Source organism: Perissodus microlepis, chromosome 22 (genome assembly GCF_051167445.1).
Source record: "Perissodus microlepis isolate ML-2025 ecotype Zambia chromosome 22, ASM5116744v1, whole genome shotgun sequence".
Taxonomy (NCBI): domain Eukaryota; kingdom Metazoa; phylum Chordata; class Actinopteri; order Cichliformes; family Cichlidae; genus Perissodus; species Perissodus microlepis.
Genome location: NC_140481.1, coordinates 30,484,642 through 30,512,581, shown reverse-complemented (window position 1 = coordinate 30,512,581; position 27,940 = coordinate 30,484,642). Strand labels below are relative to the sequence as shown.

At 39.5% G+C, this 27,940-nt stretch overlaps 1 protein-coding gene across 5 annotated transcripts; it reads right to left on the bottom strand.

Annotated features, from left to right (window-relative positions):
* Nucleotides 1–343: 343 nt before the first annotated feature.
* On the bottom strand, nucleotides 344–27,612 carry cacng8a (calcium channel, voltage-dependent, gamma subunit 8a). 5 transcript variants are annotated; one of them, XR_014799198.1, is made up of 7 exons: nucleotides 27,488–27,612; nucleotides 22,110–22,526; nucleotides 16,786–17,037; nucleotides 10,657–10,740; nucleotides 7,260–7,400; nucleotides 2,246–6,740; nucleotides 344–2,154 (listed from the first exon to the last, which is right to left on the bottom strand). XR_014799198.1 is itself a non-coding variant. In XM_084918880.1 (6 exons), exons 2-6 carry the CDS (start codon nucleotides 22,138–22,140, stop codon nucleotides 5,878–5,880), a joined length of 1,371 nt encoding a protein of 456 aa, XP_084775006.1. In that variant the 5' UTR covers nucleotides 22,141–22,526; nucleotides 27,488–27,612; the 3' UTR covers nucleotides 344–5,877. The 5 variants fall into 5 exon arrangements, 4 of the variants coding, with proteins under 4 accessions (XP_084775006.1, XP_084775007.1, XP_084775008.1 ...); XM_084918880.1 differs by having other exon boundaries at nucleotides 344–6,740; XM_084918881.1 differs by having other exon boundaries at nucleotides 344–6,740; nucleotides 22,110–22,449.
* Between the last annotated feature and the right edge of the window lie 328 nt (nucleotides 27,613–27,940).

Sequence of the window (27,940 nt, the reverse complement as noted above, 5' to 3'; positions counted from 1 at the left end):
AGATATTAATTAAGTCTAATACATTTCCAAGCATAAAAGAAGCAAAAATGTTTCCCCAAGCTTTTGACTCCCATGGTTTTACAATTTTTTTGCTTGGGTTTTTACTCTGACTTTTTAACTTTAATATTAATCTTTTTGTCTGGGTGTTTGAAAGCCAAATTAAACAATAATAAATAACATGAAATAATAAATTAAATACTGTACTATAGTTCCACAGTCATATTGGCTGTGGTGAAAAAAAGGACAATGATACACATGTACGGGAACAGATAATCAGTTTAACCAAGTTCAACAATAATACCTTGAATTTTATTTGCACTCAAGAATGCACAAGACGCTACCATTTTTCATAGAGAACTTTATTGAATATATCTATATATTTATATATGTATATATTTATATATACCTTATATTTTTTGTCTTTACCAATGAGGATCAGTATATTGTATTGTATTGCTTCCCCTTTTCCATATAGTTCCTTCCGTGTATCAGTCTGCTGAGTGGAAATGAACTAGTTTTCCACCTGAAGAGCTTCATGTTTGACTTGTGTCAGCAGCCTAGGTGTTGGGAAAAGAACCTGGTGACTCACGCTGGCTTTAAAATGGCTTTCACATCAGGACATGAATTGAAAACGAAAGAACGAGATCTCTGCTTTTGAGGATGTTTTCATAAACATTTTGCAGAAAGCAAAACTACAAGATTAGGACGTGCTCTAGAGTCGATTTAGTGATTCTGTAACAAAGATGTAATTTGTTGTACTCAAAGATTATTGTGTAAAAACCATAGACAGCACCAACACAGACCACATTTACTTTGCCAGCACTTAGGCTACTGAGCATGTGTCACAGGCAGGCATAAAGCCTTTTATAGCCCAAAGTTACAGGTGTAGGAACTCTGAAACAATATAACATTAAGAATATCTATACATACCACCACCAAAATAAATAGATTAATATAAAGTCTATCGCTTACAGTTATACACTAGTCAGAACATTAAAAACACTGATTATTAGGCTACGTTGGTAATGTTTAGAAAGTAAAACATCAATTCATTTCCTACAACGAAATGAAGACAAAATGATGACGGAGAGAAATGAGGATCAGGGTTATAGAAGAATAAAATGGAAGGAGAGTAAAATAGTTTAGAGAAAGAGAAAACACCAAAGAAAAATCTAACATTAGGAAACAGGGCCGGGCAACGTGGTAAAATCTGCCAGCTGGCCATCGTCAGTCCAACAATCAGCAGTTGCCTTTATATTATACAGGATGGGCGTGTATGCAGCAGCCACTTCTCCCCCTAGCTGCACACACTCTTGTTCACTGCCAAAAAACCCCAAACAAAATAGTTATGAGAATTATTTTAAACTGGACTAAATTTGCAAGCTGTTAAACCCAAATGAAGAATACCTTTCAGATTCTGAAAGGGTTTTTAAGTGATCAGGTGCAGAAAACTATAATGTACTGATGTGCAACATGCAGCTAGCTTACATAGCATAGCTCTGGAATCACTTGTTAGCTTGGAAAGTTGTCGGACAATAAAGACATTCACAGGAACTCGACATTCCGCAGCGCCATCAGTACCATATAATGTCAGATCTCCATGACAACTCACTCTCAAGAAAATAAACGCGAACATCCTAACGCTGCTAATTGTAACTGTGATTTACACCTCGACGTCTTGCCAAACTGAGTTTTCATAGAGGCAGACCACTAAACTAGAAAAACAAAATGACATAAATAATAAACAGCTGACAGGTTATATGGGCCTATTGATCCAGTTGCCTAACCTTATTCGCAAATAAGACAAACGTTTCAAAAATATTTCTCTAAAAGACAACGGAAGAATTAATTACATGTAAACAGAATAGAAAAAAACATTTACACTAAAAAGATTATACACATTCAAAGTGACAACTGGGTAAAAAACAACAACAACAGCAAAAATAACAAACAAACTGTGGTCCAGAAAGTTGTCTAGTTATATGTAGAATGGTTAGAAAAGAAAAATTACTTTCTTTCAAATACTGACGTGTCCCTGAGCAAGGCACATAACACCCAATTGTCCCAGGGCAGCCACTCCTAAACTGACCCAACACGGAGGCTTTTATCGGCCAGCTTCCAGTTCCAGCGATGTGAGGGTGAAGCAGGGTGTTGCTGAAACAGAGCATGCATGCTCAGTCAACTTTCCCCGAACAAATCAAAGCTGATAAAATGAATAAGATGATATATAAATGAATTTACACACCCTCTCACTTTTGTTCACATGCTTTCCACGTGACACCACTGACTGTTAGTGTACATAAGCAAGAGAAAGAAAAATAAAAAGTCATTGAAACGAATATAAAAATATTACAAAAAAATGTATACCCTGCAATAACCATTACGATCATAGAAACACCAGCAACATGATAATAATATTCAAGGAGTTACAATCTCATGTAACCTAGAGATGATAATCACTCAGAATGAAAAGACAACCCAAAGATTACCATTTACAGACATTATGTGCTTTTGTTTTAGTGAATGGGTTGATAATATACTCAATAATACATTTATTATTCTAGTTTCAGAAATAGTATATAGTTATAGCTAATAAAGAGACCGAGGGAAGAGGAACGGAAGCTGGTGTGCGCGCTCGTTTCTCTTTCCCTCTTCCTCCGACTTTCTGTCACCGGGGTTGGGTTGAATTCATTTTCAAACGCAGCTGATTCAGAAGTGCAATCTGACTTTTACATATCAGTCCAGTAATCAGATTTAGAGCACATGTTATGCGGTACATGTCTCGCTGTAGAATTTTCTTCTTAGAAATCTCAGGCAACATTTCATAAACCCCCTCAAAAATAGGCTTTTACTTCAAATCTGACTGAATGGTTAGAAGGTTTTTGTTTTTTGCTTTGCTCACTTTTAAATATTGAGTAAAATGGCTGATCTCTTATATTAGAGTAATTTGTAGCTTCTGATTCTAACTAAATCTCCATCCCCTGAGTGTAAACTGAATTGAACCCCACCATGTCCTTGGTTTTTGCAGCCCTTTGCGGGACATTCAACAGATACTGCCTTGGAGCCTTCGGTATCAAATCGTTATCATAAGCAGTCATACAAACCCTGGAATCAGTTTTACTCAATTAAAAACACACATAAAGTGCATAAACGTCCAGCTGTACGAGCGTTTTCAAATTTCAAATGGCATCCAACAAAGTTTCCACTGCCAGATGACAAAATGACCATGAATCATGAGCAGGAAGATGTAAGTGAGTGAGTGATGGTGATTATGTTCCAACTTTATCCATGGTTATCACTTCCTTATTGTTGCCTTATTTTTAAAAATAAAGTTATTTTTGGCTGTTCCCTTATTAACTGGCAATTATGGCAAATAAATTAAAGTCTGTTGTATTATGGTGTCGCTCCAGCATTTTCTCTGTTGGTCTCCAGAGCAGACTAATGTCAATCTAAGATTGTAACAATGTAACAATGAGAGGTTCTCTGGAGAGGCAGCTGAAAGATATACTGAGTCTGCTGTTGGAGAAGCATGAGAAGGGAAGCGCTGTCTGTGCAAATTAACTTTCAAAATAGTAAATTGGACACATTTTTTTTAAGTTTAAAAAAAGATGTGCCCAATATGCATTGTGTAAGTAAAAATAGAATATAGTAATACTCAAATCTCATAAAACTATATCTTATTCATAATAGAACACAGGAAAAATATCAACTGTTAAAAAGTGACATTTTACTATTTCCTGGAAAATAGATTTGGAATTTAGTGGCAACAACATGTCTCAAAAAACTGGGATGGGAGCAACAAATACCTGGAAAAGTGAGCATTATTAAAAAGAAACAGGTGGAGAAACTAATTAGGTTAATTCACATCAGGTCAGTAACCTGAGTAAAAATAAAAAGCTTAGACATGTAGGGTTACAATATCCGAATAATGTTCCTCAGCACAAAACTGCAAAGACTTTGATGACTCATCGTCTGCGGTGCATAATATAATCAAAACTTTCAGATACTCTTGGGAAATCTGTGCACAACAAGGCAAAAAATCAATACGGGGCGACTGTGATCTCTGGGCCCTCGCAGAGCACTGCGTTAAAAACAAGCATGAATTTGTCATGAAAATCCTTGGATGTGCTCAGGAACACATCTAGGAATCATTGTGCGCAAACACAGATCAGTGTGCTGTCCACAAACACAGGTTAAATCTCTGTCAAGCAAGCTTAGATCATGTCAACTTCTCTTGGCCAATGCTCATTTAAAAGAGACCAAGTGGAAAACTGAGCCGTCAGATAAATTGAAATGTAAAATTTCTTTTTGGAAAACAAGGACATGGCATCCTCCAGACTAAAGGGGAAAGTAACCATCTGGCTTGCTGTTAGTGTTCAGTTAAAAAGGGAGTGCAAAAAGACTGGCACTAATGCAGATTTTAGAGCAACATAAGCTTCCAACCAGATGCTAAACCGGCTTTTCCCCAACTGGAAAACAAAACAAAAAACTGACGCATCATGACATCACAACAAAGGAGACCCAGGACTTGAGTCACTAGGATCCAACATTAGATATCAGCATTCCTACGTCTGATATTGTAAGAGAGGATGATGCACACAAACACGGGAATGACCCAGCTTTTTCGAGACATGCTGCTTCCATCAATTTCAAAATGACAGATTTTTCTCAGTTTAAACATTTAATATGTGTGAGTAAAATATCTATTTATGAGATTTGCCTTGTCTCCTTCCTGTTTTTTATTTACATTTTATAAAGTTTTCCAATGGTTTAAGAATTGTGGGCAACACTTTGGGAAACGCAAATCTTTCTGTTTAAACAAAAACTAGAAAGATTTGATGCCAAAATAAGTTACTTGCTCAAACGATCATGTTGCCGTATCTTACTGCGACAACTGGCAGTGGAGTAATGGAGGCGTTAAGACTAAAGCTTTAAGTCCATGGCTGTTCCTTTCCTTAGAACTGTGGTGAATGCCCATCTGTCACTGTAAATACCTTTGACACACAGTGAAAAATAATCAGGCTCACAGTGCGGCAGCCTCCTCTGATCTACGTTAGATATGGCTGAGGTCGCTCTCTCTTGGGTCCAGAGGTTAAGGAGCTACTGTTGACCTTCAATTGGCAGTCAACTTGTCACTGAGCAGCTTGTTAGTTGGCAGAATGTACCCGTCTGTGACGCTCTCGTCCTTTTAAAACAGAAATGGAAGAAAGAATTGTGACTTGTACCATCTGGCCACTTTATAATTTAATTATTATGTTAAAAAGTGTTGCAAAGTTTAGAATAACAAAAAGCAAGGACTCTGTGTCTTGCTTTGTGAAAAGAAAATGTAGATTTAAGGCCAATGCGATCTAAGATGTGTACAAATTAGTGATTTGTAAGCGGGGTTTATTATCATCAAAGCTTCCCGCACTGTTTCTTTCAGGATTTAAAAAGATGTCCTTGTAGAAACTGACAGAACTGAGATAAGGGAAATAAATAACGAAAGAGTTCCCCTGCCTCCTCGGCAAGGCACCTAACTGCTGCATTGGGAGGCTGTTTTATTACACATCTGGGAGTTTTGTATCTCTATGATTTAGTGAGTAATTCAGGAATAAAAAACAGAGAAAAGAAACATTTCCCGAATCCTCCACTGTACCCCTGCTGTGCAATTAACAAAACAGGTTTCAAAGTCATGACAATTTTTAAGGCGGCTGTCATGAATTTGCTCTTAGCATCAGATGTTTGATGACTGTTTATAACATTAGTAATATTTATGGCAGCTCGATACCTCAGGCTCAAGGACAGAAACCTTATTGTTGACGTGCCACCCACACATTTACAGCCCTACTCTTCCTCTCTAAATTCCATCTCTATTTCTCCTCTCCTCTCTCTCTGAGTTTAAACTGGTGTCGTTTTCCTGTTTAGTGTATCTGAGTTGCTATCCCGGTCCCTTTTGGCTGTCAGTCGGTCCAGGGTTCCCACGTTGCCCCTGTCCCGCTCCATGGTGGCTGTAGATATCGGGGCTGGCTGGGTGGTCGGAGCAGCTGATGTGGAGGTATTCAGTGGTGCTGCGTTCTGGGCTACAGCTGCCGCTGCTGCCAAGTTGGACTTGGAGTGGGAAGGGAGCGTACTGCTGCTTATCACTGCTCCTCCTCCTCCTCCTCCCGCTCCTCCTCCACCACTGCCACTGCCGCTGGAATCTTTTGGGAAGTAGTTGTGGAGCTGGTAGAGTGTGGCACGGTCCACCGTGCCATAGAGAGGTGGGGCACCTCCTCCGAGGCTGCCTAGCTTGGAGTCCCTTGAGAGGGTGTACATGGAGATGTCACCACCTCCTCCGCTCCCACTGCTGCTGGTGTGGTGGGGGTTGGGCAGAGTGGCCACAGAGAATGGCGGTGCAGATGGTGGCAAGCTGAAGGTCTTGGAAGCTCCAACGGGCGAGGTCTCCTGCGAACGCGGCGGGTCAGTGGAGCGTGAGCTGGAGCGCGAGCGCCGTCTGAAACGGTAGCTGGGCAGACGAAGCATGGCGTGCGTTGTGCTCTTGAAGAGGTCAGTGCGAGAGCGGCAACGGAGCTCCTTGTTCTTCTCGATGTAGATATTGACAGCGAGCACGCCGACCATCTCGGCCAGGATGAAGGACAGACCGCCGAAGTAGAATGACCAGCCGTAGGAATAATGCCATTTCTTATCCTCATCCTTCTTGGGGGAGATGTCGCTCAGTGCTGCTGAGATGTACACGATCACTCCAATGATGTTGCTGAGGCCTAAAGAAAGATACAAGAGAGATACAAGTGCTCCTCTGAGTCAAATTAACCTGCTGGTTCATTAAATTGTTTTGCAGACAGGCTTTCTGGAAGTGCTTCCTTTCAATTACACTGAGAAGAGGCAAGCACAGTATGACAGTCAATCTGCACATCATACATAAGGAGATTAATCTAACTATAGGACTGATAGATATAGGTTCATCCTTGCATGGGCACTGCAGATTATCTTAAGCTGTATAATGTATATGCTAGGTCGTATTTCATGGCTCATGCTACATGAATATAATAAAAAAAGAAGCATCTAAGTGTTCAGGAATTCTTTTTAGTAACAGAATACGGAGATTTTAAGGACACGGTATCTGTTAGGGATTACAAAGTCAGCCGGGGTAAAATACAAACTGCCCATTTTAGTGTTAATAAAAAATGTAGCAAACATACCTTCAAACAAACTCTTCTTTTCAAACTCTGACTGGAAATATAGATTTCTTTTCCCAAACCACAGTAAAGCTGCAGTCTTACCTGCAGCTACAAAGAGAATCCCACCACCGAGAATAATGTTCCTTTTGCTTTTATAGAATCCGCTGGAAGCAACACACACTCCACCCAGAAGAAGCAATATGGCACTGAGGATGGGGAAGATGCTGGAAGCTCTCACCACACCTGCATGAGACAGCAGATGAGAGCATCATTGTTCTGGCTGCAGTGCTGCTGTTTACAGTCTGTGCACTTGAATCCGATATACGACTGAGTCTGTACTTTTCTAATAGTGGTTCATTAATGCGTTTTCTTCTTGAGGTTCAACACCACTTGAAGGTGCAAAGTTAACAGCCTTGTGACACTTCTGAGGAATAAAAGTGTTACCAAGGCTTGGCACAGCTGACACTACAAATTGGCTGTGGAACAGCAGATGTCTTTTTATATGTTTCCTACATTATATTTTATATGGCACATAATGTCTTTCGAGTCCCCGAGATTTTCCAAGACTAAATAAAAATAGTTAGATGGCATGTCATCTTAAAACTAGAGAAGAAAGCTATTTTTTTCTTTTCAAAATGTGAGATAATAAAAGTTATGGGGAATATGATGATTTTTACACTGTAAAATGAAACTAAATGAATAATTCTTTGTTACAAATACAGTAGCCACAGCTCCTGAGCAAGAGTGCACAATCGCCAATTTTGCTGGAAAAGGCTGAATTATATAAAACTCCTTTTCAGTATATCCTTCTGCAGATGCTTCACAGCTATAAACAGAAGTGATAACAGAGAGACATTATAGAAGATGAAAAGCTCCATCTCAGGCAGAAATATGTGGAAAAGCAGAGCTTTCAGATTTTCAAGGTGACTTCTAAAGCTTTGCCTCTGAAGCTGAAGGTAAAAGAAAAATGCTGTGATAACCATTCATTCACAGAAGCTTCTGTCAGATATGCACGTTAAATTTCATGTCTCATTTTTTTTAACAAGTCAAATGCACATGTGAGTAACGTTCACCTCTTTGGGAAAAAAACATGGATTATGATAAATTGTTGGTGCGATTTTTGCAAACCTGCAATTGCATAACGGCTCGTGCATATAGTTCTATTTGTTAGAAATGAATGTAAACTATTGATATTTTATTTTGCATGAAAATTAGTGTTAATGATACTAACTAACTAACTAACTGTAAGCTGAATCGCTAACGATTCTACAAACTAACAGTGAATACTTTCTGAACATGCTGAAATGCCTGACATTAAAAGGGCAAAGGGATGATTGTTGTTCCTCGTGACATTCAAGAGGCTAAAATAAAATAAATAAATAAAATCATCATGCAACACACAATGAGACAAGACAAAAATGTACCTGCAGTAATGGTGGTGAGAGGACTCAACAAAAGGAAACAAAAACAGGCAAAACTAAATAAAAGGGGATAAAGAAAGACAAAGACAGGTGGAGACAGGGAAACAACAGATACACTAGGATGATATGAAAAGAGAAACACAAGTAAGAACATAAATTGTGTTTTACTTTGAAAACACTGGTGGTTGTCTGTGTGCATGGAGTTAATGTGTGGCTCTCTGATTACAACCATTTCAAAACTAAACACACAACCAATCAAATATTGTCTAAAAACAACCAACCAACCAAACAGATATATGCCTTTGGTTTTTTCAGCTCATTAAAGAGTTGGTGCTTAACCCTTTTAATTCCAATCACACTCTTTTCCTAAACCTAATAAGTAATTGTTCCAAATCAGCGAGTGAAAGTAAAACGCCAGTAAAAAGAAACAGAATCAGGGAGTAACAGATGTGAAACAACTGCAAAACTGAAATCGCCATACCACAACGTTACACAGTTAAATCCCTTAAACCTTCAACTCCATACATATGTTTTTAAAACAAGATCATTTCTTAGGCGCCAGTATAGCCACATTTGGTGGTTGATGGTTTCATTGCAATAATAAGTCCAATATTTCTAAGAGAATCTGTGTAGACTGCGTTTTTGTAAGGAAAAAACGCCATCAGCTCACCATCTGCTACATAAGCATGATATAACCTCTTTTTTGGCCACAGACACAATTTCACTGGTTCAGCTGTGTTTTCTGGGTAAAATAAATTAAACTCACTGACCACTTTATGTATCAGCTGCTTGTTAATACAAATATCTAATCAGTGACACACATACCACAAGAATATTTCATGATTATTGGCTCCAGATGGGCTGGTTTGAACTTTTGAGAAACTGCTGGTCTTTTGGGATTTTCCCACACGACAATCTCAAAGATGAGCAGTGAGCAGCAGATCTCTGGGTGAGTAATTCAAATAACCACTCGCTAAAACCCAGGTATGCAGCAGAGCATATCTGACACACAACCTTGAAACAGCAGCAGAAGGCCACACTGGGTGCCACTGCTGTCAGCTACAAACAGGAAATGGACACTTTGTAACAACTAAGCCTAATTTCAACACCACCATCTATCTGAGGATGATTGCTGACCATGTCCACTCCTTTAGGACCACACTGTACCCATCTTCTGACTGCTGCTTCCAGCACAATAATGCACAAGGTCACAAAGCTCAAATCATCTTGAACATGACAATGACTTCACTGCACTCAAATGTCTATCCATCAATCTCTATGCCAGCTACCACAGGGCGAGAGGCAGTGTACACGCTGGACAGGTCGCCAGCCTGTGGCAGGGCAGCATCTCAGGCCTTTCTCGTTAAATAGGGTTGTTATTGAAACTTAAATCAAACTAAACAAAACAAACCCATCTAATATCTCTCAGGACTGTCATTCACTCTAAATTTAAAATAGTTTAAATTATTAAAAAACAAATAAAAAAGACTGTGAAGTGCAGAAAAGCAGACAGGAGAATTTCAGATAGTATCACTGCACCTGTCACAGAAATAGATGTCTTTACATAACGTATAAAGCTGGAACATATGCGTTGTAAACCATAAAGGTTCAGGCTGTACGAAGCAGAATCTGCTATCACAATGGAGGCAGGATGTGAAACCAGAATCCTGAGCTGAAAATAATCCATTAGTGAAGGCTGTTCTTTCAATTCCTCTGTGAAAAAAACAGCAGCTTTCTGCACACCCCCAGACTCCCAACCCCATGCACCTGGGCATTTATACACACATGCACACTCTGTACAGACACTTACACACACCTTCAGGAACGCTTTGCATGAATCTGACATCCGTGCATTGATATCCGCCCACCATCCCCTTCTGTCCTTTCTATCCGCATGTGATGGAGACTGTAGTGTGTGCAGTTCTGTTTGCTAGTGTATGGTTATCTAATGTCTCTCTTCATGTTTGTGTGCATTGTGTATTTCTAAGACAGTGTGTGTATGTGTGTGTGTGTGTGTGTGTGTGTGTGTGTGTGTGTGTGTGTGTGTGTGTGTGTGTGTATGTGTGTGTGTCACTCACGCAGCAGATACTCTGCAGCATCTTGGTCATAGTCTGCGTCGTCTGGGAAATGATTGATCTGGGAACACACACCCCTCTTCAAACCTGAAAAAAGACAGAGAAGAAGAAGAGGGGGAGAAGATGATGAAGGTCAAAGAAGAAATCCCACGAAGACATAAAGATAGATAAAAGACAGAATGCACCAAAACAGTAAATAACAAAGGTAAAAGCCAGAAAATAGGAAGAGAGACATGGGAGCAAAAAAGAAATTTTAAAAAATGGGGACAAACCAGGAAGAAAAAGGTTAATCTATCTATCTATCTATCTATCTATCTATCTAGATAATCTATCTAGATAGATAGAAGATATAAATATATAGATATAAATATATAGATACATAGATATATATACACAGCAGGCATGAATAGAGTGAGAGAGAAATGAAAATAAAGAAGATCACAAAGGCCAGTAAGGTGAGAGATATTAAGACAAATGGCCCAATGACACAGCAAAAGACATATGCCCTAAATGTTTGCAACAAAAAAACAAAAGAAACAAAACCATAACTGAGTCATGTCACATATACGACCTATGTTTTCTTCTTATTCTCTTTCCCCCTCACCCCAAACCTTTCATAGGGAATTGTGGACCCCCTCTCCAAGCTTGATTCTGCTGGAGGTTTCTTGCTGTTTAAAGGTAGATTTTCCTTCCCACTGTCACCAAGTGCTTGCTCGTAGGAGTTCATGTGGCTGTTGGGGTTTCTTTCTAATATTATAGGATCTTTACTTTAATATATAAATCCCCTAGTAGTGACTGTTGCTGTTAATTGGTACTATGAAAATAAAGTGGAATAGTATTGTATTATGGTGTGGGGGGGTTTGTGTACTTTAAGCCAAAATAACAGCAAAAAAGTTTGTGCAGTATAGTTGCTGTTTTTGGACTGACATTGGATGGTTGGATAATTTTAACATATCACCCGTTACAGGCCAGAAAATAATAATGATGGGGGGTGGGGCAGCTATTTGCATTTATATGATTTATTGACTGGGTTCAACCAAGACAAAAAGAAAATCAACAGTTGTAAGCTGTAATTTTCTCTGAAAAACAAGCACTATGTATCGTTCTCCTCCTCCCTATAAGGTGCATTGTTCTGGGGCCTTGGTGTTAATTCTGTGCCAGGCTAAGATGCTAAAAATATTCCTCCATATTATTACTAAAGACAGCAGCCCAGCAGCCCTCCTGGTGTACAAACTGTTTTATAAGCTTGTGTTTCTTCTTGACACACAACGGTTGTTTACCTTGACAGCTATTTGTGCATTGCATGGACAAAATTAACATCAGGAGAGAAAAAGAGATACCTGTGTATCCCGGAGGGTAAAAGCAGTAAAAAGCTCATTTCACACACACAAAAACAGAAAGAAGTCATAAAAAGCCTGAAGCAAATTTATACCTTTTCAGGACAGACCATATTAAATTATTAACATGCAAAGTATCAGGAACTCGGTTAAAAAGAGAAGAAAATACACAAATGAACCCAGCTGTCAATACACTGGTAGAAATCTGCTCGCTATCTTCAAAGAAAGAAGAAAAAAATATGCGAGGCAGCAACAAAAGCAGTTCCTCTGACGCATCTGACAAGACAAAATAGCTAAAACAGCTCCTAAACTTCCACGTCAGATGTGAGTTCCTGCTACAAAGATGCTCTGAGACGGTTTGGCCTTTTAATTGTTGTCTGTTGCTTTTTGAACATTACACTTAAACCTGAAAATGAAAGAAGACATTTACTGACTTGATAATATAATGACTTTTATATTGAAGTTTTAGGATGTGTGGAATCTGAAACGTGAAAAACACAAATACTTTTTATTTTCATTGCTATCATATTTAAATAAAATATTATCCATTGTAGGCACAGCAACAGCTGCTCATCTCTTAATGTCTCAGATAATCTGACATTGGTGATATCAGTGTTCTGCACTGTGAGCAGGTGACAACAGGATGCACTGTGGTATCTGGTTACATTCATGAGCATCCTATAGCATACGGTAATAGCTTCTACATCCACTCTATTCACACAATGTAAATGAGTGGGAACTTTATAGCCTTGCAACTGCAGTTTAACACACAATCTAGATTACTACATTTAAAATGTTGTTATAATTATGTTCAGGCACTGGCGTCATGCTCTGCTTTACAGTTTTTCTCGATTGGTTTGGCTCATTTCTTGAAACCGAGATGACATTCTCAAAACCATAAGGTCATTTGGCCAAACAGTCTTACAGTCCTGCCCAACATTATAGCTCACTAGCAAAATCAAATATCTTTCCCCAAACTCTTCGTCCATGCTTCAAAAGCAGATTCCTTTCCCATATAAAAGGTCAGTACAGTCAAAATAGCACAGATCCTTCTCAATTGCCTTGGCACATGTGCATTCATTTAGTGCTTTTGTCAAAATAACCTGGATGGTTTAGCACAACACCATGGATCCCCTGCAAAAGCTCATATCTCTCCCAAAAGAGTTTATCCATGTGTCAAAACTAAATATCCTTCTCATATAAATAGTCAATGCCCCCAAAATGCATTATACCTTCGGCATTGTTTAAGCACTGCAAGTCAAAATGCTTAGACGTTTTGTCACTGAGGCACAGGTCTAGCAACAGAATACCACTATGAATAAAACTAAAAGATTTTACAGTAAAATCAGCCTCCAATAAACCACTCATACTCAAGGAAACTGTAAACATTTTTATTCGTACAAAGAAATGTTAACATTAGAGAACATACTGTGAAAAGAAAACATATACAGGATTCTGTAAATGTGAACAGTTATAAACACAAACAAAACACAAAAAAAACTCTAGCCTACCATACTGTAAATAAAGTTTCAGAACTATAGTACAGTAATATTTTCAGTGGTCGCCATTGTCACCCTCTCTTTCCTGGCCACCATCCTCATCCCCCTGGCCATCGACGCGCTGCTCTCTGTCAGGCCATAAATTCTCATCCACATCGCAACGGATATTTTCTCTTGCGATGCAGCGAGGGAAGAAACGGCGTGAATGTCTCAACCATCCCCTACATTGATCCCCTGTGATGTCCTCACATGCAGCATCCATTGCATGCAGCAGGGCCCTCTGGTCTTGAGCCTGATGCTCATACACCCTCCACCTCCAAGCTGAAAAAAACTCCTCAATTGGATTAGGGAAAGGAGAGTAAGGTGGAAGAAACTCCATTAGCATCCGGGGATGGGTGGTCAACCAGGTTCTGATGCGTGGGCCGCGGTGGAAGTTCACATTATCCCACACAATGACATAATGTGGTAGCTGAGGTCCTTCTTCACCTCTCTCATTTTCTGGGATCAGATCAGTATAAAGGTGGTTATAAATTGAGGAGCTTTTGTGTATTGTAGGGCCCTAAACTGGGAATGTGTGTGGCCACACCTCTTTCTGATATAGCAGCACACATTGTTATATTTGCTCCTCGCTGGCCTGGGACATCCACAGTGGCTCGGTGGCCAATGATGTTACGGCCACGCCTTCGACCTTTGGTCAGGTTGAAGCCAGCTTCATCAACGAACACTAGGATGTGAGGGGTTTCGTTGCCTTCTAATTCCATTATTATCTACAATAGAATAGAAATATATCTAATCAGTCAAGTAGAGACGGATACTGCAGGGAGGATCTAAAGTACTGTAAAAACAGGGAGTGGAAAACTGAAGACAATTTCTAGGCAAAATGCTCTAGTCACACAAAGCTGGATTCTGAAGGTAAAAAGGATAACGCAAAACAAAAAAACAGTGGTAACCATGTCTTACTGTAATAGTGTTACAATGATAGACAACCAGTAGTTGACTTACATGCACATACTGGTACCGCAGCCCTTTCACTCTGTCAGAGTTTCTCTCAAATGGTACCCTGTAAATCTGTTTCATGGTCATCTGATGTTTCTTCAATACCCGGTCTATTGTGGAGATGCTGATAGAGTTTATATTTTGGAACATTACATTGTCTAGCAGGATTGCATTACGAATCTGTCTCAGTGTGATGGCATTATTTGCAATGACCATGTTGCATATTTCTCGTTCTTGTTGTTCATTTAGAAGTTTTCTTCTGCCACCCACTTGAGGCTGTCGTCCAATCCTAGACATACAAGTCAAAGGTCAACACTGTAAATTTGTTACAAAATGAGTTACCAATGTAATTGTACTGCTGTTTTATGGTACTAAAAGTGTGATGCACTGCACAGTGACTGGAATACTATTCACAGTATTTTCTCCATTTTTTTTTCTTTGTCATTTTTATAGTATCATATAACATCACATGAAGATATTACAGTACTCTAGGCCTACACACACACCAACACTGAATAGTTCAATAGCATAGTTCTGTACCTGTTTTCCCTGCGAAAGGTTTGGATGATGGAGGAGACTGTTAGACCGAGGCACATTAGGCTGCACTCGGCGACCTGCCTCTGCCATTGTGAGGCGATGGTTTATAACGTGGTCAATAAGGGTGGCCCGGATTTCATCTGGGACATCATGGTGCCTCCGTGCTCCTCGGCCTCTTCCCCCTATTCCTCCACGCATTCTCACTCCTCCTCTTCCTCTTCTTCTTCCTCCTCTTCCTCGAGCAGGAAGTTGCTGTTGTACTTGGCGAGGTGCTTCCATGTTCACACTGCAAATGAAACTGGCCCCGGGCCAAGCTCTGTCTATATACTTTTGGCAGCAGTCATAATCATAGACAACACCTGTCAGGTATCTAAACAACCTGTTTGATTGGTCATCTGAGATGTGGGAAACTGCTCCTTCGTTAGTTCTAATTTCACCTGATTGATTGTCAAGTACTGTCATAACTTTATCAAATGTTCCAAGATATTCTTTCATGGTATTATATCTTTGACTAATTTTGACAGTTGAACAGACAATTGTGCATATGATGACTTACACAATGAAACCATGCTGATATGTTTTGGAGTGCGTAACCATTTCACTGAAAAATCAACTAATCAGTTTAGATCGCCAAGATCTAAACTTTGGAAAATGTGCTAAATGTGGGCTCATTGTGCTAACTGTAGCTACTTGTACATAATCATTTGAAAAGAAGCACAGAGTCACTTGAGACATGTACTAAAGCATTTGCAATTTGATAAAACCAATGAAAAATGACATTCTGTTGTGAACAATTGCAAGGTGGTTTGGAGATTTGTCCATGTTATTTTGAGAATGTCATCTCGGTTTCAAGAATGAGCCAAACCAATCGAGAAAAACTGTAATATGGGAATAGCCAGCTTTAACTTAAAATGAAGAGTTTATTATCAAAACAACAGTCTTCCCTGAACCATGTCGAGGGTGCTTTTTCTGCCTAAATCAAAACAAAAAATTTAATCCTAATCGTTTTTTTATTAATTACAAATTTAATACTTTAGTCAATAGAAGATTGCTATTTCCATCAGAAGGCGATTATATTTGGCAGTTTTGTTCTGGGACTTTGCTGCACTTCCACGAGACAGTTAGAGCAGCAGTGAGAGCGCCGTTCAGAAGAGAGTAGAACAGCACCAGTAAAACAGATATATTGATCGAGTCAGACAGAGCATAAAGGAAGAGGTGGGGTGGAGGTGTACAACATGCGTGGCTGAAGCAGGTTAATAGCATGTCCTACACGGCCTGCACACCCCGGACCAAATTGTTTTGTCTGTGGCCCAGTACCAGACCGTGGAGCTTTATTCACTTGAGCAGAAACCAAACTGCAGTTAGGGTCTATAGATGTAATTTGTTCAACAGATGTAATGCAATAAAATGTGGCTATATTATTTATAGTATAAATGTCATTATAATCAAGCCAAACAGGCAGCAACTTCTAATTCTTGCACCTTGCACCTTACCAGTCATATGCTACTACGGCTGGCTTAATACAAATTACAAAATGCTAATGTACTGATGAATAAAACAGAGAAAAGTAGAGCAACATAGACACTGTGTGTGGATATGGCTGGGTTACTGAACAAGATACCTATTTATGTCTCATGAGCACACTGACCTCGCCAAGACCCTCTGGTGACAAACACATGAGAAACACACCAAAATTCATCCCACAGCGCACTGAAAGCATCGCATGGTCTCAAATATGCAAACAGACACACAACCAACTGTACCTTCCAGGCAGCAAATCCTCCAGAGGCCGGAGTGGGTGAGCGCCCCAGGATCCTTCTTGTCCTTATTGTTGGAGTCCTCCTGTGATGAGTTGGCTGTGCTGTTGCAGATGAAGGCCCGGGCATACAGCCAGTAGTCAGTTCCAATAGCCACTGTCATCAGTGCAAAAGCTGCAAAAGCTCCCATGGTGGTCAACAGCACCTGGATCCCTCGTTCACACCACACCATGGCTGGGCGGGGAAGGAAACTGATGTCTGACAAGAACACAGAAAATAAAATCAGCCGTCTGGAGAAGGCAGGGCTGACACATAATACTAATCAAGTTTAAACGATGACATTATTGGGATGCTGACAGAGCCATGAATATTTTCCTGTTAATATAAATGCCTTGCTTGTAGGATAAGTTACCCAACAGTACTAAAATAAAGGATTGCAACTATAAATTTAGTAATACTACTACTCTAACGCCATGCATTTGTCCAATACTTCTAGTATTTCTATCTGGAGTTGTCCTCTGGGGCTGAAAAATGAAACCAATGACTCCCAACAGAAATCAGCACGTTTACAGCCTGAGACAAAAAAGGATATGGATAATTTTCACTCACTGGAGTTAGAGGCCGACAAAGACGGATACAAATGATCGGAGTCTGCTGGCTCACCTCTGCTAAGTGTCACTGAACTGAACCCTTCCCTCTTGTTTGTGTTGTTGGTGCCTTTTGGAGTATTTTTATGTGGAATTATCTGTTTAATAATGTGGCCTATTGTGCAGTGTAGACGTTCAGTATTTTTCAGTTTTGGTGATTTAGTTGTCTGATACTTAGTGTATCTCTGTTCACCCATACAGCTTATGGATACAAGTTTCTAATAATTTTACTAGTGTTACCTGATAGCATATATGCTCTTGTCCAAATATGGTAACTCCTGGCTCTAAAACCAACATGGCAACAGTTAAAATACTTGAGTTAAAAATACAATCCAAACCAGTGGGTGATGTCATGGTGGTTACAGTCATTGTTTATATACAGTCTCTACCTTTTATACAATTCTCTGTTTTAATGACTTCCTGATCTTTCACCTTGCTGTGGCTGATGTAGACATTGAAACTGATGACTTTTAATATCCATAACTTTTATGATGTAAGGTCTTGTTTTTGGAAATTTGCCTTTATTCTTATTTGAGAGAGAAACAACTAAGAAACAGCTAAGCGTATGTTAGAAAGTCATCATAAAAAACATTACAAAATTATGCCAAAAATACAAAGTTCAATCCCATTTTTTTTCAGACTGTTAAGTGTTTAAATCTTCAAATGGCTGCAGTCTTGTATAAGCCATTTAATTCCATCACAATTCAGTGGTTCAAATATACCCTCAATGCCTATGAAAATTAAAACGAGAAGCTAAAACAGGTAATTCATGATTTATACACTGAACTGTCAAATATATTTATGTATTAATAGAAATACTGTCCCTCATGGGCCACTGTACGGGACCGGTGGGAGCTGCTGACGGGGTTTACTCTTTCTGTTGGATTCTGTGTGAGCACACTGGAGCAATTTTTAATCAAAAAACAACACACACGCAGCCTGAAGCAGTTAAAAAATGTTGGCACCAGGCAACCAGCTAAGAACAAAATGCCAACCTCACTGAATCAACGGAAATACAAAAGTACAAACGTTCCAAAACTGAACACAGAAAGGTAAAATTGACCCAAATACATGGGGTAAGAAATTAAAATAATGTTTGACAGTGCTTCATTTCATACATCTGCGGGGGATCTCAGGAGCTAGTCATATTTAAATTCTGACCTTTTTCTACAAACCACTTCCAGAGAGAATCACAATAAAAGGTTTGGAGGAGGCCTGAGGAAAGGAATTGTCTTTTTAGGTTAATGAGAAGATCATCTGAGGAAAACATGTGCAGAACAAAAGGGCAAATGCAGACGAAGAGCAAGATAGAAGTCTTTGTGCACTTTTTTTTATAATAAGCGACAACAAGAGTGGCTGAGGAGATGGGAAGTAGACAAGTGGAGAGGAGAGAAGAGACACAAATCTGAGCTCAGAGGTAGACAGTGAGAGGGATGACAAGAGGAAAATTGAGATACAACACATCTGTTGTGCTTCAGGAAACATAAATGAAAGTGGATGGAAGCAGGGTTCCTGCCTCTGTGGGGCTCCCCTGTCAGATTTTAACCATTTCAGCTGAAACGGAGAAAGTGCTGGGATTCTGCAACGCTTCAGGTTTGGCTTCTATTCATCTCAAACAAGAGGTTAATGTAAACAATCGATCACACGGAGAATACAAAATCCGCTGAGGGCTTTTAAACTAGTTGACTAATTCAGCTGTCCTGCGGGGGGTTTCCATGGCAACAAACGTCCCAAAAATAACAGAGATCGTTGATATTTTGACCCTGAAAGTGACCCGCCTGCTTGAATATGCATAAGGTAAGTGTCATAAAGACATCACGGCACTGGGGCGGCAATAACAATCCAACAAAAACCAATAAATTTTTAATTTGCACTAAATTGTCAAATTTTTATTCACTGGATGCTGCACTCATTAGGCATTGTTTTATTTTGTATTTGCATTATAGGTTTAAAGCCTAACACTGATTTTTAAATTGTGTCACGTTTTTAATGATTAGTTGAAAGGAATTGTTCAAAAATACATAATAAACTTAGGTGATGCTAATATCCAGCATCGCAGTGTTTCCTGTTTCATTTTACTTAAAGAAATCAGTAAAAATCTGAATAATTATTCAGTACATGTGTATTTATAAACAGGCCCAATATTGCTATCTGCCCATATTGCCTTTGCAGAATGATAGTCATAAACTGAAAACATTTTATTTACATTTTCAAAGATAGTGTAATAGAGAGTAAAGAGTTAAGTGAATCGGTTAAAGGGAGGATTTCAATGTTTCTTTGGAACAAATAAACAAACAAGAAATTACAAACAATTAATAAAACTTTACTCTTAAACAATAAAATATTATTTAGTAATTAGTTTGTAAGAAATTGTGAAGCAGTATGTAAAAACAAGGCTAATGTTCAAAATTGTCATTACTTTTTTATATTTTCTAAAATATTTTACCTTCTACATCAAGATATTATATTACTGTGAGTCTTTACCTTATGATATAAAGCGCCCTGAGGCAACTGTTGTGATTTGGTACTGTATAAAAACAATATTGACTTGAATTGAATTACCTGAAGATGTTAAACTATGTCTGCTCTTTGAATTACTACAATTATATACTTGCTTGTAGCGCCTTTGTACATCATTAAACTTCTGAGAAAAACTCCACTAGATTTACAAGAAATCTGCTTAGTCACAATCCACATGGCTGGAGATGGATCATTTGCCAGCATCACTAAAGGGGCAAATTTCACTGGGTGACTGGCCAGGTCACACCCCTGGGCAAGCGTGGCTGTCCTGAGTGGGGGTTTTCCCCTCATAGACGAGGCATTTGCTGGATGATGACCTGGTGTAAATGAGTGCAATCGTTTTTGGTAGTTTGTGCATCAAGCTGTTCAATAAACGATTGATACTTTGACTCTGAAAGTGATGCGCAACGTTAAATACATGAAGGGTATTTAAGATAACAAACATTTGAAAAAGTTGTTCTTGACTTCGTCATTGTTTGGTTGTTTTGTGCACTTGGTCATCAACTTTGGCTGTCTTGCTACATCAGAACAGTTTGGATGGTTACTGAAAAGTTACACCTAATTTATAAATGCCTAACGAATAAAGTCTGATTCATGTGTAAAGATCATTTAAATGGTTACAATAAAGTTGAAATTTTATGGATATATAATAATTGTTTTTGAGAGTGGGGTGGGAGGTACCTGGAGACTGTGGTCCATGTCCTCGTTCTCTCAGCTTGGCATTGATTACTTCATGATGTTGTATGAAATGTTTTGTATACAAGTGTCTTCAAAATGACATTTTTACAGTCTATTACTGAGTCGGATAAAATACATTAAAAAGTTATTACGACATATTACACAATGTGATAACAATGTAATTAAAAAATATTAACAATTAGTAACCAATATTGGTAATATTTACTGATAGTAAAGTAGCTTTTTAACACAGTTTATATTTACAATGAATTTACATTTTAAAATCATTATTCAAAAAAACAAAACAAAAAAAGACAATTACCAATTATCAGTTTAGGCACTGGTATCAATTAAATAAATAAAAAAAATCCTAAAAAAACCTACTGAGTTTTGAAACTTGGTATCAATATCAAAAAACAATCTTTGGCCTCTATAACTTGCATTCAATCCTTTAATATATAAGAGGATACCCTCTGTGGTTTATATGAAAATGTCTTGGCTTTCAAAATTAAACTTTTTGTTTGTGTTAAACAAGACGATTGATGCTAAAATCAATGAAAGATTGCGAGCGCAGCACACTGACATAGCAACCTGGCAGGAAGAGGTTTCCTCTATATTCACACTTCTCATTTACACATTTTTTTCCTGGACATCTGAAAGCTTCTGATTAAATAAAGATCTATATATACGTCTTTTTCACATTATAACCAGTTTAGCTTGGAACATTTGTTGCACTGAATGAACTGTTTCCACCTGGATAATAAAACATGTTTGGCAAACTCTAGTATTATGCCTGTGCAGTTTTCCCTACAAATACTTTAGTAGTAAAAAATAAAAATAATAAAAAAGACATTATTTAGATTGCAGAGCTAAAGGCAGTTCAGTTAACATTGTCACTTAAAAAAATATATATTTCAACATATAAAAAACTGTGTTGCATCCAGTGACACAAGCCTGTGTATTCTTGCTTTGCTTGACCCTGACTGGCTCTGGTATTAGACCAAAGCAAGGTTACTTTGTTAAATTAAAATTACTGTCAAATGTCAGATGGATCATTTCAATATTTCAAATGCTGTGTAGTTCATTCATGAAATTTGTGTTTAGCAGCATGGATTTTCTCAGCTTCTCATATGTCAGCAATCCCCTCAGTCATCCCTGATCCTAATATGAACAAACATTTAGCTTGGTTACACAAATGCCAGCACAGATTAATCGAAGCTACTCGCCTTTTGAATCCAGACATCTGCACACATCTGTACTTGTGTGTGTGTGTGTGTGTGTGAGAGAGAGAGGGTGGTTTCCTGCATGACTGTACTGATCCAGTCTTGTTTGTGTGTCTTATTCCTTGAATGTGCATGTACATGGGTGTCATGTTCATGCACATCAGAATCCACATGTGCATCTGGTTGTTTGTGTGTGTATGAACACACGCACATCTGCCTGTTCTTGTGTGTGTGTGTGTGTGTGTGTGTGTGTGTGTGTTACCTGAGGGCATGTTTCTCCCTTTCGCCTCCATCTCTTCTCCCCCCTGCTGCTGCTGCTGTTCTTCTTCTTCGTCAGTGAAGAGCTCTCCGTAGCCCCGGTCCGAGCCGCCTCCATCCACCGTTTATCCGCTTTCTCGCCCCTTCCTCTTTCCTGGCTCTTCTTTTGCCAGTTCTTTTCTTCTGAATAGTTTCTTTTTAAATCTTCTGCCTTTTCTTCTCGTGCGTTTCCCCCCTCTTCTCCTTTTACCTTGAGCGCTCTGTCGTTCCTTTTCAGCAAGTAGGGGATACTTCACTTTGCGTCCTCTCTTCTCATTGAATTGTCATGGCAGTCATCTTAGCTACTGAGAGAAGCAAGAAAGAGATGGAGGGGAGGGGGGTAAAGAGCAGATGAGAGAGAGAGAGAGAGTGAGAGAAAAGACTGAAAGAGAAGGATGGAAGTAAAAGGACAGGAGAAGATGCGGGAGAGAAAGGAGAGAAGAAGATGAGAAGATGAGAGGTGGGGTGGGGAAGATGGGGGATTTGATTAACGAACGTGACATGAGTCTTGAGAGCAGGGGATGCTCCTGTACAGAAACATCTTCCGCACAAACATATTTTCTATATGAGCATCATGTGTCATTGAAAAACAAACAAACAAATAAACAAACAAACATTCAAAACCTGATGCCGGCAGCAAAAAACAAGCCCCATGTCAAACAAGAGAAGCGGGTTTGCCTCCACATAGAGAGAGAGAGGAAGAGCAAGAGAGAGAGGGGAGATAAAGCAATAGAAAAGAACAGGCAATGCGAGAGAGCGTGCTCTATTCCATTGCCATGGCAACAGTGAATTCCAAAGTCTACGGTGGAGCTGGCGAGTGTGCGTGTGTGTATGCGTGTGTTTTATGTGTGTGTTGGTGGAGTAGAGGACTGGATGTAACAGCTGAGAGGATTTTGCTGAGATAAAAAAAAGAAAAAGAAGTCCCTGAATTCCACTGGTGTGCAGAGGAGCTGGGATGTCACACACCATCGAAAGCACACGTGTAGGTACGCGGTGGTCATACATGACTGCATACAGTACAAGAGGAATGAACATTCACAAGAGAGATGACAGACGTGTGAGTCATTAGCGCAGTGGTCACAGTGTCTCGGCATGTTTCATCCATCCAACTTTCTTCCCGTTGGTGCGACGGCTTAATCACGCGCGCTTAACACTGTGTCATGTTTTGAAATGCACAATACAGCGGATCTTTCAAAGCCGAAAGATCCTGAGCGAGGAAAGATGCGATGCCTTGCCCGAGGGCGCTTCGGCAGAGCAGCTGCTTTCCTGCTTGAACTGACATCCTTAGATTTCAACAAGCAGAGTCTTCCTGAAGTGAAAATCCCCATCGGCACTCACACTGGGTCAGGTTTTGCTTCTTTTTTTTTCTGCTTTTTTAATGCAAGCTGTTGCCAAAAACTGCAGGGCACCTAAAATCCACATGAGAGACATCTGCAGCAGCACAGCAGGGGATGCTGAGTTGTTTCAAGTCAACAGCACATCTTGAGGCACATCTGACCAAAAAAAAATCCCCATTTGAACACTCCCAAGAAAATGACAACACTGGTCCTCTGTTCAGATACAGCAGTTGTTAGCATTTATCTGAAAACAACTTCTAACACAGCACTGGCATTCCTCATGCATATCTACATATACTAGAAAGGTGATATACAATATGATAAGTCTACTATCAAAGTATTTGATTTGTAACTCCAAAACCTGTCCTCTGTTCCTGATATTTTTTTAATTTGACTTAAAGAACACAGGCAGGACGATGGTGTGACAGTTAGCACTGCACAGCACGAAGGTCCTGAGGTCGACTCCACCACCTGTCTGGGGCCTTTCTGTGTGGAGTTTGCATGTTTGTGTGGGTTTTCTCCAGGTGCTCCAGTCCACTCACAGTCCAAAGGCATGCAGTTAGTGAGGTTAGGTTCACATGTTCATAGGTGTGACTGTGAGTGTGAATGGTTGTCTGTCTATCTGTGTTAGCCCTGTGTCAGACTGGCAACCTGTCCAGGGTGTACCCCACGTGGTAGCTGGGATAGGCTCCAGCCCCCCTGTAACCCTGATAAGGTTAAGCGGAAGAACATGGACAAATGGGATATAATTGCAATATAAGAAAACATTGTGCTGTCAGAGGTCTGCCCAAAAGACAGTATAAGAGAAAGACGTAGCTCCTGGGTCTCTCCACTGGTGAAATGTCTTGAAACTATATTTCTTTTAATGGCCACTGGGGTGGAGGAGGCACTTGACATCTGTAAACACTTTCCTAACGAGTTCACGATCTCAGTCACTCATTTTAGGTCGCAGTGAATAAAACATTAAGTCCATTTTGGTCACTTTAAGTCAGAAGATTATCCAGGGCATGCTCATTGGTTAAGAACATGTGACATACAAGTCATTAACCAGCATAGACAGATCCATCTCTCGCTCGTCACATCTGGTTTGAAAACACCAAGATCGTGTTGGTGAACACGCTAATTAAAAGACTATGTCTGTCTTTTAAACAGATGACTTTGTCTGGCATTGTTATGGGAACACACGTTACCAGTACAAAGCTGCATCCACTGGTCTGACTGCAGTGACTAAGGTGCTAAAATCTAAGGAGCTTGGAAAGAAAAGCGTCTGGACTTCTTTGAGTTGCTTGAAGACGTTTCACCTCTCATCCGAGAAGCTTCTTCAGTATCAAGAATCTCTTTCCTCTACCAAAAGAAACTGCATGGGCTTTGCTGCTTACAGGGGCTCTTCTAAGTTAACATAAAGTAGTGAGTCAAGATTATCGGCAGAAATCAAAGCTTTTTTGTGGCAGCAAGTAAGCAAAGAGCCCATCCAGACAAAACTGTACAGAACACTCTAAAGCTGGCCGAAACTCTTCAACACCTCCGCCCCCACCAGGGAACGACAAGGAAAAATTTAGTATCGCTTCTCACAATTTTTGGCTCACGAAACCCTTTAAACTCGCAGTCAAAGTCCTCGTGAAAACGCCAAGGTGTGAATGTTGATCATGCAGCGTTTAAACATCTCTTCTGCCTAGAACAAGAAAAAGCACCTACATGCTATGCTCTCATTCTTGGATTCCTAAAGAGAACACCTGAACCATGAATCGGGCTTTCATGCTCACAGATGAGCACAAGCTGATATGCGAGGCTCCCAAATAGCACCTCTCTGTACACCTTATCTTTCAAGCATCTAGCCAGAAGTAACATTTTGTGAAGATAAGTTCTTGTCACTGTTGCAAACACTAAAAGCATGAATATTGATCTTTGGGACATAATCAGATGAACGGTTTGAATAATTGAAAAAAACTGTAAATTATAAGGTTATTGGAAAATATTTGTATGAGTTTAGCTTTTTTATTGCAAGAAATGTAAACATCTATAACCAGAAACATAGCTAATGTACACGAAGCCCTTGATTTTCCCTTGCTTTTTAAAAGCTATTTAAAACCTACAATGGAGTATTAGGGATGTCTGTGAAATAAAAAAAATACTAGTGATTATTATTCCTGTTTTTTTTTAATGCATATAAGATAAGAAAGCCGCATCTAGGTCTGCACCAGGTAAACATGCTGATTTAATGGTAAATTGCAGAATTATTGCAGCATGATAGAAATTGCAGGCCACCTTTTTTAGTCAATATCAAATTCATCTGCAAAAACACATTTGGTATATAGACCACAGAATCTGTCGTTCTTTTCAAATGACAATTACAGAGTATTATCAAAACTGTAATACAATGTGAGTTTATGAACAGCCCATCTAGTGGTCATTAGAAGAAGTGCACTGCACTCAGCATTCATCTTGATTGCTTCTTTTTTTAACCCCCTTTGAAAGCCCTGCAGGACCCCTGGGAGGCCTGCAATCAGTAACAACAATCAAAACACAAATAGGAACATCAGACATTGTTATTTTGTACTCAGAACCCTGAATATAAACCTGCTTTTTCCAGACTGACAGCGTGCATTAGGAGGGAGCCTCCTCCAGCAGCAGCACAACATGGATAAACACATGTTGAAAGGGCTCGCCGGCGGCAGCACAAACACAGAGGAGGAAAGTTCAAGGACACATCGGCCACGCTCTGCATCAGGAACACAAGCAATGGTGGGAATCCTGCTATGAATACAGAACAGAAGAAGAACGTGGACAAACTGTAGCAGCTCACTGGAGCAATGGTCATTATTATGACAGCAACAGAGGGGAGCAACCATCTCAAACCATCAAGTTCAAGTCCGGGGAAAAATCAGCATACTATTCCTGTGTATATATTACATAATTATTATACTGTACACACACGTATGTCTTTACAGCCTAATGCTTATTTAATAGACGCACTTTGCAGAAATTAGTATTCGTTCTTCCAATCTCGCTCCCTGTCTGTTTTTATTTGTTTTTGTTTGCATTTCACACAACACACCACCACATTATTACAAGCAAATAACCGATATACTGGCTTTTGCCACTATTTTACCTTTGTAGACATTTCTGCCTGCCCTTAATTCCATATGCAATCACACAAACTCCCATTTTCCTATTTTATAAACATAAAGTCTGGCATTGGTTTATAGGAGTGTTACAGTAAAATCGATGCTTTGAGAGAGTTATGTACTATGATGTTCAACTTACTTTTAGAAATAAAAAAATGTTAAACAAATTCTAATATTGACCAAAAAGTCCAGCTGGAGCAAAGTGAAACTTAATATGCGGGGAGCCCGATCACTTGGCGTCCTTGAGTAATATTCGATACTCAGACAGAGAAATCTAAATCCAGACTCCTGCCCAGAGAGCCCACACTCTGTACATCCCCCTGCACAGCGGATCCTACACATGCCATAAAACACATTGTTCTCTAACAAAGCACAGCAGAAACATATCAGTCAAGCTGTGATGCGTCTATTTTAAATAAAAGTGAAATTTTCTGCTGCTGAAAATAAATCCCTTACACTCAGAGATTGTTTATAAAGGACTGAGTCGAGCATTTAGTCCGTTCCCTCTACATACCTATAAGTTTGCTGTATCTCATCCTCGATCTTGTTTCCACACTATTCACTTTTTTCTCTTCCCTCGCTTTCATCGTGGCTGTCTTACCTTGAAAAACGTCCTGTTCCTCGGCTCTCCTTTAGTTACTTTTACCTTTAATGTGACACTTTATTCTGCAAAAGCCCTTTTAAACGTTTCCTTGTAAACACGCGTACAGAACGATGCGCGATCGCTGCCACACGATTTTATCCAGAGTACAATGCTTGCATGTGGCGCGCTCTTCTACGGTCTAAGCCGATCGGATTGACGCGCTGTCATATAATCAAGGTAATACATATGGTATACAGACTGTCGTTTGAATAATAACGTGTATTAATTATAGTCTTACCTCTGGAAAAACAACTTTTTGCAGCGGTGCTCGTGCAGGTTGTGACGAAGCCTGTGATTGGAGAGAGCGAGAGAGAGAGAGTGATGGTTTGGAAAGAAGGAGGATGCGAGGACTGGCTGTTTTTATACACACTAGTGTTTGTAGTGAATGCAGCTCTGATCATGATGCTGATGGTTTTTTTTTTTTTTTTTTTTTTTTGTAGATTTAATCAGTGAAGGAACATTTTGTCACATATTGGAGTTTCAAACGTTTGTTGAGGTTTTACAGAGCTGTTAGTTTCCGGTGTCCTCAGTGAAAATGGTATAGAGGCTTTAGGCTGAGAGAACAGGTGTGACTGAGTTATTCTTGTGACTTAAGTCAAAAGTCACAGGATGGGGCATTTTCGTGTCTAAATGTGCCTCAGATCTAAATGGGGAAAATCAGGTCAGATCAGAGCTGAACAGCAGGGGTTGC